The 13,037-nt window shown below is 32.7% G+C and overlaps 2 protein-coding genes across 6 annotated transcripts; both read right to left on the bottom strand.

Moving 5' to 3' along the window:
* Positions 1-1,625: 1,625 nt before the first annotated feature.
* LOC108473882 (KH domain-containing protein At4g18375-like) lies at positions 1,626-9,904 on the bottom strand. Of its 5 annotated transcripts, none has more exons than XM_017775681.2 (9): positions 9,746-9,904; positions 8,793-9,569; positions 6,102-6,557; positions 5,698-5,943; positions 5,356-5,565; positions 3,203-3,267; positions 3,020-3,119; positions 2,403-2,618; positions 1,626-1,918 (listed from the first exon to the last, which is right to left on the bottom strand). In XM_017775681.2, exons 2-9 carry the CDS (start codon positions 9,453-9,455, stop codon positions 1,913-1,915), a joined length of 1,962 nt encoding a protein of 653 aa, XP_017631170.1. In that variant the 5' UTR covers positions 9,456-9,569; positions 9,746-9,904; the 3' UTR covers positions 1,626-1,912. The 5 variants fall into 5 exon arrangements, 4 of the variants coding, with proteins under 4 accessions (XP_017631170.1, XP_052878096.1, XP_052878097.1 ...); XM_053022136.1 differs by having other exon boundaries at positions 2,374-2,618; XM_053022137.1 differs by having other exon boundaries at positions 1,626-2,618; positions 8,793-9,317.
* Positions 9,905-12,072: 2,168 nt separating this feature from the next.
* Positions 12,073-13,037, bottom strand: LOC108471042 (ribulose bisphosphate carboxylase small subunit, chloroplastic-like). Its single transcript, XM_017772609.2, has 3 exons — positions 12,782-13,037; positions 12,553-12,687; positions 12,073-12,466 (listed from the first exon to the last, which is right to left on the bottom strand). Exons 1-3 carry the CDS (start codon positions 12,953-12,955, stop codon positions 12,236-12,238), a joined length of 540 nt encoding a protein of 179 aa, XP_017628098.1. The 5' UTR covers positions 12,956-13,037; the 3' UTR covers positions 12,073-12,235.

Consider the following 13,037-nt stretch of genomic DNA (forward strand, 5'->3'; position numbering starts at 1 on the left):
TAGCCGTATATATTTGTCCAAAATTTATGTATAATTTTAAAATTTCTCAATTATTTAAAATCTAAAAAACTTAAAACTTCAAAAACTTTATAACAATTTCCAAAAATAAATACAATGTTGAAGGAGGATTCTAAGAAAAAAAAACATAATATTTAAAATTAATTTTCTATTTTGACGGATATTAGTAGGAATATTATGTTGTAAAAATGACCAAACAATCTCATTTCCCTTCACCAATTATCAAAAGAAAATTTACATTTTAAAATTATTAAAATATGAGAAAATGTCAGAAATTATAGATATTTTATTTTTATTTCATATAATTTTAAGAATGCATTTCAAAACATTTAGAAAATTTATTATCTTTTCCTAGATCTCCTTAATATTTATTCCTTGAGACTTGCAACTAAATGGTGTGATTGGCATTGAGCTAATACCGTTATTGCCATTTGATTGTCGTATGTGCCAAAATAAATGCTATAAAAATCATTACAAACTTTATGTTTAGATTTTTCATATAATGTTTACTGTTATAAAATGAGATTGATATCAATCATTTCTCAACCTTTACATATATAATCTTTACTGTTACAAAATGCTTGGAATCATTACTCTTCAACTCTTACTGCTTCACTGAGATTACCATCATACTCTACTAACATTTTAACTCAAAACACTTTATATTAAAAAATTTTATATAAAACCCATCCTTTAAAATATTACCACTTCCTTGTTATTTTACCATTAGCTTACAAAATAATAATTTCCTAAAAAACCTACTATATATTCTTTGTTAATATCTCCAAGATCAAGATCCGAGTGTTCAATAAATAGTAATGTTTCTGATACAAAGTATATGCACAATTTCGTTCCCATCTTGAATAGTTCTACTAATTCTATCTATTTGTTTAGTAACTTAACCTACTAGATTGATGTCGACTAACTAGTGACACCAAACCGGTAAAAGACTTGATATTTGTACAGATACATAGACCTTGGCTCAAAGGGATTGGACAAAACCATCAACAGATTAGATTTCTTCTTTTGATCCTAACAAAATACGCCTGCCTACGGGTTTATATACAAATCTCCCCTTATAACCCAAGTAAAATGTGACACATGGGGCAAGAAAATTGTCATCTTACTTCTAAAGGCCAAAACCATCAGTGCGTTTTCTTCTTTTGATCCCAACAAAATACGCCAACGGGTTTACATGAGAAGAAATTTTTTTGTGATTAAGAATCAACCACAAAACTGTTCATACAAGTTGCAAAGTGGGAGAACCACTTTCCTACATTGAGGATGAGACAACAGACTATATACAAGAATGGCTGAGTACTAGGCTTATCCATTTTTGTGTCCCAATAATAATAGGATAGACTTTTATAGATTTAATGAACATTGTACTTCCCTGTACCAAATGGAAGAAAAGCAACAAATATTTAAGGTCAACCCTTTCTTTTTCTCCAAGTGCCATAACATATATGCCATATCGCCTTTTGATGGGATTTTACCATTATTAAGCTTTTTGCCTATTTGACACGGACAAATACAATGCCAATTTTGAGTCTAGGGAAGGAAACAAAAATAGGATAACAAATGTCACTATCTTAATAATATCTATATGAATTGAAAAGACATCTAATTGCTTCAACAAAATAATCAGATTCCAATATCCTCAAATGTGAGTCAAACACCAACCACAGTCCAATAGTACAAGGCAATTATAGTAACAGGAATAATAAACCTTAGTGACACCGACCTGGGTTCATGTGAGAGGATTGATGATGACTTGGCTCCTTCAACGAGGAAGCAAGAATCTCCTGTGCAAAATTTAGCCCTGACCCTACCTCACCACACTTCCATGAGAGCGCTTTGTAGCTCCGGCTTCCATACCTATCCGCACATTCAACTATCGCTGTCAAAGTAAAATATACAAAGCACAAAATTAGCACAATAATAACATGAACAAATTGACAACAGCCCAAGATACGATACATTCCAAAAGATTAAAAGCATTGGTTTACTCTATCAGGTGTCAAACAATCATCATTTGATTTATCTACACACAAGTCCAAACATAGCAAGAACAGGTCTAAGTTTACAACTTCACCAATACGTCTTTCACTTAACAATTGAATCAAAAGTATCCAGTAATGTGACGGCCTATGTAATCTCTAATATTCGGAAAGTTGAAATATAGTACAAAAATGAGCCTATTGAATTTAATACGGGTTAGAGCCTTGCTGTGCACTGTAATTGTGGTAAGCACTTGGTGGAGCATTGAAGTTGGCGTAAGGCCCTTGCTGAGAATTAAGTGGATAGGGGATTTGCTGCACAGTCAAATTATGATATGGGCCTTGATGAGCTTGCCTGTTTGAATAGTTCTGTTGAGCACTCACATTTTGATAGGGGCTATATTGAGCACTCATTTTCTGATAGGAACTTTGGTGGATGTTCGTATTTGGATATGAATCCTGTTGTGCATTCATGCTTTGTCCAGAAGAAGCCATGAACGACTGAAAAATGCTCTGAGCACTTGTATGCTCAGAAGATCGAGGGAACTCTTCAAAGCCACCAGTTTGAGGATCATCAAGCTTTAGGATTGCCCTTGAAACCTACACTTCACAACAAAAACAAGTTAGCAAATCTTATACCTTCCTTTAACATTGTGCTTGACCCGAAAAGGTATCCTCCAATATATAACATACTAATTCATACAATTTTTCTTTCCATTCAATAACAACCATGCAGCACCCAACACTGATAAATGATGCATGGATGCTACACTTCCCACAACAAGAAATCAAGGATTTACAGCACATTCCTTTCACTAAACATTTAAGGAGATACCATTTTGAAACAATATTGTGCCACCATTCCTACTGAAAAAAAAACGCCACCAATGGAAAAACAAAGCCAGAAACTTCAATAGATCTTTAACTTGTTCATTTTTTGAAGTGCAATCTCCAAACTATACCAGGTCCAGGTTATGGTATCCCAAATTCAGAATTATTACCTCACTACTAATAAAAACAGTACTTCCTCTGGTGCCTACTGCAGAACTTGACACAGTTTCCGGAACTTTAGCTTCAACAGCACAGTTCATATTTAAGTATCTGCAACAACAGAATCCAACAAACCGAATCCATTAAGTTAAAACATGAAAATTAGACCAAGAAAGTTTTGATAACACCAGTACCTAGCAGCAGCTGGAGGAACAGAAAAATTCTGAGGTTCATAGTCATACACATGTGCACCACCACCCTTCAGAATAGCATAAAGAATACTTTTAGCTATTTAACCAAATCATAAGACATCTTGAAAATCCAAAGCTTGAAAACATGCACCAAGGAAAACTATCCTCTTGACAAATCAACATTCTCAACAAAGTACTAAAAAACAGGAAATAATGTCTTTCATCAGATTTTAAATTTTTAAATAAATAAGAATCTGACCTGTAATAGTTATTAGATGTAGAACTCAATGGAAGGCCCAACCCAAAGAAAGATTAGAAATCATCAATTAAATGTATTAAACTAAACTATAAAACCCATGAAAGGGTATGATTACTTTCAAACTTGTAAGACCAAACAAACAATAAGAAGCCAAATAAAACTAGGGCAGATCATAAGAACTTACATAATATATAGGTTACTCTAAAGTTTGAATTCCATTTATCTATTGAATAAAACTCATATCCTAAATTAGAAGTTTTAATAAGTATAGTGATGTCTTAGAATTATCTACCAAGAACCAAACAAATATAAATAAAAGCTAGGGGTCTTAATTTTTTTTTTTCACATGTTTGAAAGAAGTGAATGACAAGCTCCTTTAAGATTTAACATTCACTGTTCTTTTAAATTGTTAGCCCTAACTTCAAAGGTTTGGATCCTCAACTGAGGGCCAGTTTACCATTGAGGCTGAAAAGTGTTGTGAAAAAGTGCTTTAGAAAAGTGTAAGTGCTTTTGGGAAGATAAAATGTCTATTTTAAACATGATGATGAAAAGGTAATTTTATTGAGAAGCACTTTTCTAAAAGCCAAAAGCTAAAAATTTTGGCTTTTTGGCTTGGCTTAAAATCCCAGTTTAAAATCAAGGTTTGGTTTGAGAAGCTGCTTGTTTGGGTTGAAAAGTGCTTTTGAACCTCAATGGTAAACACACCCTTAATCAAACTAATATATATTATAACAACTTCATAATTTATCAACAAATAAATCACAGAATCCATACAGATAAAGCAAATAAAACACATTATCTAATTAGAGATTTATATTATAAACTAGGAGTGAGCATTCGATTGAATCGAATGAAAAAAGTTCGAGTTGACAAGTTTGATTTATCATCATAACTCTGTTTGAAATTTTTTTAAATCGAGTTGAGTAAAATGAAATTTGAGTCGAGTTGAATCGATTGAAATTGTTCGAGTTAAATTTAAAAAAATTAAACATGTCAAATTAAAATCTTGTTACAATATAATGAATTCCATATTAGAGCAGATAAATTTGAAAGCATATATTGTTGAAAACTCTATCAAAGCAAAATATGAAAAAAAATAGATATTTTAGTATGATAAACTTGAATAATTAATTTACTTATTTAGGTCATAAATAATATTATTTTAGAATTTTTTTATTTTTATATATTCTTTAGATTTTTTAATATTTTTAAAATTTTTATATTTTTTTTAAAAATGGACCAAAAGTGTATTTACACCAATATGTTATTTGAGTTATTCGAATTGTAAAATTCAACTCGACTCGAACTTGAAACTCGAATAAGTTATTCAAGTTTACTCGAAAAAACCAAATAACTCAATTCAATTAACTTGAAATTCAAATTTTTATTTTATTTTTTCAAGTCAAATCGAGTTTTGCTCACCCCTATTAGCAGTTAGAACGAGACTTGTTAAACAATGAAAGCTAAAGTTGGAAAAAGCTATCTTTTGACCGAATGAACCCATTGATTTTGACTCGTAACAACTTAAAGACCTAAAATGACTTGAACTAAAATCAACTTGAACCTTAAACTTAGATTGAGTATGAATTTTATTATTTTCTCACATTTAAATTTCAAATTTTGATTAAAAAAATGATAAATACAATAAATTTTATTATCAGAAGGAAATGCCCAAACATAAGTAGCTTGGAATTTAAAATGATCCAAACCTTAATTGCCAAAACCAACTCACACATACCTGAAATGATCCGGAATATAAATTCACTCAATATGACCCAATCCCAACCCTCCCAATCACCAAAAAACAGTTAATTGCATAATTATGGTTTCAACTCTAGAAAGATAAAGAAGTAACTAAAGCAAAAGAAGGGAACATAAATTTGATAAAGAAATATACCCTGAAAGATTCAAATCCACCAGAGTAGCCAGGCCCTATTGTAGCAGCTGGTGGTGGACCATCAGGCATGTTTCTTGCAGGACCGGATACACGGACAGATCCAGCAGAAGCAGGTTCTGCTCCAGCATTCACATCTCGCAATGTTCTTACTCTAAGTCTCGAAGCAATCTCAGCCAAAGCATCCTTAGCGACACCAAAATTGCCAGATATCTGAATGGAAAAAAAAACAAATTACTTTACATAAAAACAAAGCTGAAATATTGAAAATATTAGACCTTCTGGAATTGAATTGGACAAATACAGAAATACCCTTGGTGATATATAAGTTTCCAACAAGATTACCTGTACTAGCTCCTCATCTTCATATGCACATTTAGGCTTATCATCCTTCGAGCATACACGAATATCTGCCTGGGTTCTCCTCCTCATCTCATTGATTACATGACCTCCTTGCCCAAGAATGCACCCGACCTTGCTTGATGGAACAAGCAACCTAGTAGTAATTGTACCTTTCTCAGATGATTCACTAGTTTTACTCTGAAGCTGTAGAATGGCATCTATTGTATGCGATCGAGGGTTCCCAAGAGCCTAGAATAATAAATGGACTAGCATAAGCTTCTTTTTTTTTTAAGTCTAAAAAGAGTACAAAGTTTAAGGCAGGAGCAACTAGTTGACATACAAAAAGGGTAAAATATGTTATTTTATTTTTCCTCAAGAGGAATGAAGCTAGAGTCAAAATAAAATACCTCAATTCCAGAGACATGAATTACTCGCTCATCTGACTCCGTTGATGCATCTTCAACATGAATGCCTGCTCCTGTTTCCTGCTGTAACTGTTTAACATTAAAGCCACCCTTGCCAATGACACCACCAATCTTCCCAGATGGGCACAAAATTTTCATTGAAAACTCAGCTGAAGCTTCAGCACCACCTGCTGGAGGAATACTGCTGAAGCTACCTGGCCCAATTCCAGATAGCCGGTTTCTATGAGCACTCATCCATGGCATTGGTGGACTATCATGAGGAGAAAAATTTCGATGCGACCACATTGAATAGCTTGGTGGAAGAGCACTAGGAGGGAAATTCTGGCTTGAATGTGGCACAGAGAAGCTCAAAGGAGGCTTGTCTTTCCGTGGATTTTGATGCAAAAGAGTGGAAACTTCATATAGAGCTCTCTTTGTGACATCTCGTCTTCCTGATATCTGCAGTAAGTTCCAAAAACTAGAGTTTTTAAGGAATTGAAAGAAAACATAAAATAGCAAGAAACTATCTTCTAACAACAGTTTTTCAGAGATCAAACCATGAATGGTTAAGGACAATACCTCTCATTTTCCTGAAATTTGCAGTAAATTACAAAAAATACAGCTTGCAGGAATTGTAAGAAAATTCAAAATTGCAAGAAACAACTACTGACAACAGTTTTTAGAGATCAAACCATGAATGGCGAAGGAAAATTTCTAATCCAGTAGCACCTACAGGCTTTGCATCCAGCAACTAGGAAAATTCACAATAAATGAGAAAAAAAAAAGTTTATTGAAACAAAGGACAAGGATTTCAACACATTATAGCATTAAAAAAATGACAAGAGAAAGGGCAGCCAACGTAAATCTTTGACTTCCCACTGAAACAATCTACTGACAACTATTTGACAATCAGAAATATAGGCTGACAAACTACATCCAAAGCCTTCCCAGTGAATCAAAACTCAATAACACGTAAGACCAACTTCCAAAATTTATATGCTGCTCACATCAATGCAAAAAGTGCAGATAAAAGGGTAATGGGCCAAAATAAAAATATCCTTCAAAAAGGTGCTATTTTCTGTACCATCTCAGCTTTAACCTCACTCCACTCACCTCTCAAGCATGTATGGGCCCATCCTTTGCTTCTTCAGCCACTTGACCAAAAGCATGCAAGCTTTCAAACGAATTTGCCATAGGCAGCATAAATCTTTGAAAAACAAATTTGACCCCAGAATATTCTTCCTTGCTAAACACAATAAAACTGCTCAAACAGATTCATTCAACCTGTAGATACAAAGGCATGACACATCTTCAAACAAGCAATGGCCAGCAATCTGGCCAGCTGCTTGAAAAGCAAGGTTAGTCAAGGGCAGCCTATACGAACCAGTAAACCTGCAACCCACAGTACAGATTCACAAGGTTGGATTCAGTTAGAAATCCATCAAGCTTTGACACATTATGAAGAAAAATATGTTAAAGCTTTCTTCCACCCCAAATCACCATCTTGTCTAGCACAAAAAGCAAAATTTATTATGTTCCACTAGTAATATTCGTATTACATCTCATCATGTACATGTACAAAATCATATATAACTTATGTCAATCCATTATTATCCCTAATCAATAATCCCATTGAATTCAACATATTACCATTGATGTGTACATAAATGATAGAGACCCAAAGCAAAGTAATGGAGCTAATAACTTAGCTAAAGACCTTGAGCACTAAGAATCTGTAACCGAAAAAATAACTTTTATGAGAGTTTCAAATGGAGCTAATAATCCTTATTTTGTATTACTTGCTTCAGGCTACAGCAAGCCCAAACCTAAATAAGTGAAAGTCACTCTCAGTATCATAACCCCAACCACCAGAAAATATTAGTCCATCTGCCAATAGGACGGAAGACATGTGGCTTGGTGGAACAAAAAGGTCTGAGCCTTATGATAATATATGCAGCTAATTAACTGATTCTTTCTGGTCAAAAGATGCAAAAGTGTAGCAACCAATCAGTTGTTACGTTGGGGCAACTAGGTTAAGAAATAAGGATATGCCTACATTGCCACTTGAGCAATTCTCTCATACCAGAACTTGAAAAATCCTCCTCATCATAAGTCATTTCTTCACAGAAAAACCCTATCCAATAAGAAACTGACTCAAAAAAGATATAAAGGACGTTTATATAAGCACATGAATGAGACCCACATGTCAACCCAGGCTAAACACAGACAGTATAGATAACTCAATATCCCCATATACAATCCTCTGAAAGGAAATCTTTCTCATATATCATCCTCACACTTCCTGCCGTATATCGCATTTTCAGAATATTCTAGGCAATCCTCTCTCGATGAAAATGGAGATGAACCAAAAAGTAAATTCCAAAGGCCTAACTGTTCGAAGATAGCAGTTCAAACATCAATTTTAGAGCATTGAAGCAGAGCATAATATAGGTAGTAATACTTTTAAGTCCTAAATTAGAGCTTCAATTAGCATTCACAAAACATTGAAGCAGTAACAGGTTTGAATTGAAATTCAAATAAATGTGAAAAGTTCTTATAAGAGGAAGGGAAATCAACATTTTAGCCATTCAAGAAGATGTATGCAAGGGCTCTTTAATGTTTTAGCATGTTGATTTCTCAGTCAAACACATACAATAAATAAAAAAGTGTACAGCATATAAAGTTAATAGATACCTGCACTAATTCATCAGTTGCCACTGCACAAGCAGGAAGATGATCAGCCGTAAGAACACGTATAGTAGCACCTGTGCCACTTCGCAATCTTTGAATCACATCACCCCCTCTCCCTAAGAGACATCCTACCATATTATTCGGAACAAGAAGCCGTGCAGTGACAACAGCATTCCCATTATCATCATCAGACACTATCCCACCAAAAAGATCTTCCTCAACAATCCTATCGTGAACTTTCAACAAAGCATCCTGTGCAGCACAGCAAGGCTCCATGGGAACCTCTTTTTCATTATCACCACCATAATCCTCATCTGAATTATGTTCTTTCACCTTGGTCGGAGAACTATAAATAACAACAACTCTCTCATCACAACCAAGGACAGAATCACCAACCGTAATCTTAGCCCGAGTCTCCTGCCTTAATGCTTTTACTATATTCCCACCCTTCCCAATAACACCACCAATTTTTCTCGAAGGACAAAGTATACAGTAAACAGTGTCTCCAGGATTCAAATTTCCGGAAAACTGTTCAGGGGCAGAATTAACACCCAGTTTTAGTTTCCTATTATTATTATTATTATTATTATTATTATTATTAACCCCTTTTCTCTTAAAGGGCGTGTTCATCTGTTTCCTAAAGAAATTCCTCTTCCTCCCATCCATTTCAAAGCGAAAAATATGGTTAAGGGATTTGCCTAAGCAAAATCCCCCCAAAATTGTAACTAAAATATTCCCAGTAACAAAATCAAACCCTATGCAGAGCTCAAATTAAGCTACCTGTAGAAGATCAAAGTTAAAAATTCCAGGCGTTAGTTGCTAGGGTTTCTACGCTTGAAACGAGAAGGTATAGAAAGATCCAAAAAATATAAACATATTATTTGAATTGAATGTGATTCAATGATGAAAAAGGGGGAAGGGGGAAGGGGTGAAAAAAGAAGGGAGAAGAAGGTTACCTGAGAGTAAAATTAAAGGAAAATTATGGGAAATGGAGTTGAAGGAGATGAAAGGAAAGATTTGGCTTCTTTGTCGTGAGAGCTATTTTCGACAGGTTCAGTGTACATGGATCAATGGATCGGGTCAGACCGGATTTGTTCCAAAACTTTTTAAATTCTTTGCTTAAGTTTATTGTTGGTTCAAAATAATTCCTTTAATTAAATTCCTCCACAATTTTAATTTTTTAAATTTATCTCTAAATTATTACAAGTTATGAGTCCATTATTTACAATTTAATTAAATAACACTTAATCCAAATTACAATATTACTTAAATTAATATCAATTATCTCGCATATTAAATTTAACTTAATGTCTAAATTAATTTTAATTAAAACTTTAAACTACATCCTTTTTACCTTATCACCTTATATACATTTTTAGTCAAGGTTAAGCTATAAAAATAGTCACTAAATTCTTGCTTTCGTTCTATTTTGGTCATTGAACTATTATTTTTTTTTATTTTAATCACTAATTTTTATTAAATCAAATATCTTGATCACTCAAATTGATTTGGATTTTTTATCGGTATAATGAAAATTTTAGACTTTTAATATTTACAAATTATATTAATTTGATCCTAAATATAAAACATTCAACAAATTTAACTCTCAATATTTACAAAATTTGTCATTTTAATTTGAATTTTTAAAATCAACAAATTTAGCCTTCAAATTTTATAAAATTTGTCAACTTAGTTTTAATTTTAAAAATTCAATAAATTAATTTGTGGTCCTTTACAAATATTAATAATTTAATCTTCTTTACCCATAAATAGTAGCTTTAGGTTTCAAATTTTATAAAATTTATCATACTCCAATATAAAATTTCTAACCTCATCTTTGACCTAATTGTTTTTATACAATTTGTTTACCAACCCAACACATGGAAAATGGGAAAAAAGAATGAAAAAACCATATAGTAATTAAACAAAATTTATTACAAATCTATAGTAGAAACTGTAATAGCCAACAAACCAACTTATAATAATAATAAAAATATCACCAATTTTCACCCAAAAAAATCACCAAACAACCAATTTTAATACTCAGAATAAATAAATAAATAAGTGAGCTCAAGTGATCCATCTTTTAAATTCAAAACAGAAGATAAATTAATGTGAAATGAATTTTAATTATAGATAAAGTTATTTCAAAATGAGGTTCTTGCCATGATAGCTGCTATCATTTCAGTATTTATTTGTATTCATAAATATTAATTATATTGGCATGTATTCCTTTATTTTATATTTTGATGTTTTATCACAATTATATTTAAAAAGAAAGTATAATTATTAAATTGGTTTATTCAACATAATTTAATTTAGTTATATTTTCATGTGCATATAATATAAATTTTATTAAAATTTTGAAAATAAATTACGAATGTATAGATCACAAAAAGTTTTTGAAAGATATATATTATATTAAAATAATACTCTGAAACATACTCAGACTTGCATATTGAAAAAATTGATATATCTATTTTTACAATATTAACTAATTCAGAACTATTGATAATTAAGAACAACTTTTAAACTTTTGAAAGTTATGTTTAAAATACATAAAGTATTAAGTTATATAATTTCACATCGATTAAATCAGTGTAGTACTATAATCAATTAGTCACAGTTGGAAGTACCAAACTATATATAATGAAAATATCATAAGTAATCTCATAGATCTTTTGGAAGGATAAGTAACCTAATACTTACAAAATGAATCTGTTATTTGAATATGTGAATGTTATATAATCTGATATTTAAATTCGATATTATTTGGAGCAGTAATAAAATTTATTCATACTACATTAAGTGTTAGGTACAATAATAAAGTATATTGTACTACAAAAAATTGGTTCATATTGTCACATATTCTTTATAAAATAAAGAAGTCGACATATGCTACAATATAAGAAAAAGTTATCCTTATTTTGAGGCAAATTTAACATTTTTACAAACTATAGAAATTAATTCTATCAAGATTTATGACTATTCCTCCTAATAATGTTATTTCTAAAATTTAATCCCAATGAAAGAAAAGGATGAAGTGCATTGACTAATTGTGGAAAAATTTTATCCTCTTCTGTTGGAAAACAATACCACAAAAATTTTATCCACAATTATATATCTATTTCAGCATTCTCATTCTAAAACATTACTGATTCCAAAATCCATGTTGTTCTTACCTTAATTAATACATTTAGCATCCACATGGAAAACTGCCCATCAATTTTCCAGCGGATGAAAGCAAAGTAATTAAAAATAAGAAAGTGTAGGTCGAAGGAAATTGGGAAGAAAACCAACTTTTTATTCATTAGTTCTCAGGATTAAAACCCGGAAATCGAGAAACAAAGGCCAATAACTCAAAGAAAAGGAAAAGCAAAAGTAAAGAACATGGTTTTTTCTGAGTACAAATTCAAACAAATGGAGAGACAAAGTTAATAAAAAGCTTAGAAGCCTGGAGGCTTGTAGGCAATGAAACTAATGCACTGCACTTGACGCACGTTGTCGAAGCCAATGATTCTAATGAATGCATTGGGGTATGCCTTCTTGCATTCCTCAAGCTCCTCCAACACCTGAGCCGAGTCGGTGCACCCGAACATGGGCAGCTTCCACATGGTCCAGTAGCGTCCATCGTAGTACGTGGGTAAGCTCGAGTACTTACGGTGCACGAATCCCTCCTGCACATGCATATAAAACACACTTAATCAACTCAAATATCCCACTAAAAAGTGGAGGAATGGAATAATTTAGAGCTCGAAAACACCTCCAATTCGAATTCCAAGCAAGGAACCCATTTTGAGCGAAGAAGGTAATCTACTTCCTTAGCCAACTGCACGGGTGTAAGATCGGGGAGGTATGAGAGAGTCTCAAACTTCTTCTTCCCAGTAGGAGGCCACACCTAGAAAACAACACCAAATATAAAACAAATTTTCATTCAAATTTCCACCAGAGATTACACTAAAACTTAAACAAAAAAATTGATATAAATTTACCTGCATGCATTGCACTCTACCGCCATTGCTTGCGAGAGAAGTAATGTCGTTGTTGGCCTTCCTGGTGACTGGGAAAGCAGAGGCAGACTTGAGACCGGTGAAAGGAGCGACCATGTTAGCCTGTGCCGGAGAGGCAGTGGCAATGGTAGCCGATGAGATCATTGAGGAAGCCATTGCTAGTAGTGGGTACTAGTAGTGTATGCTATAGCTAAATATATCTCCCTTAATAATGTTTATTCCCCAGTGCCAATCCCCT

Source organism: Gossypium arboreum, chromosome 11, assembly GCF_025698485.1.
Source record: "Gossypium arboreum isolate Shixiya-1 chromosome 11, ASM2569848v2, whole genome shotgun sequence".
Taxonomy (NCBI): Eukaryota; Viridiplantae; Streptophyta; class Magnoliopsida; order Malvales; family Malvaceae; genus Gossypium; species Gossypium arboreum.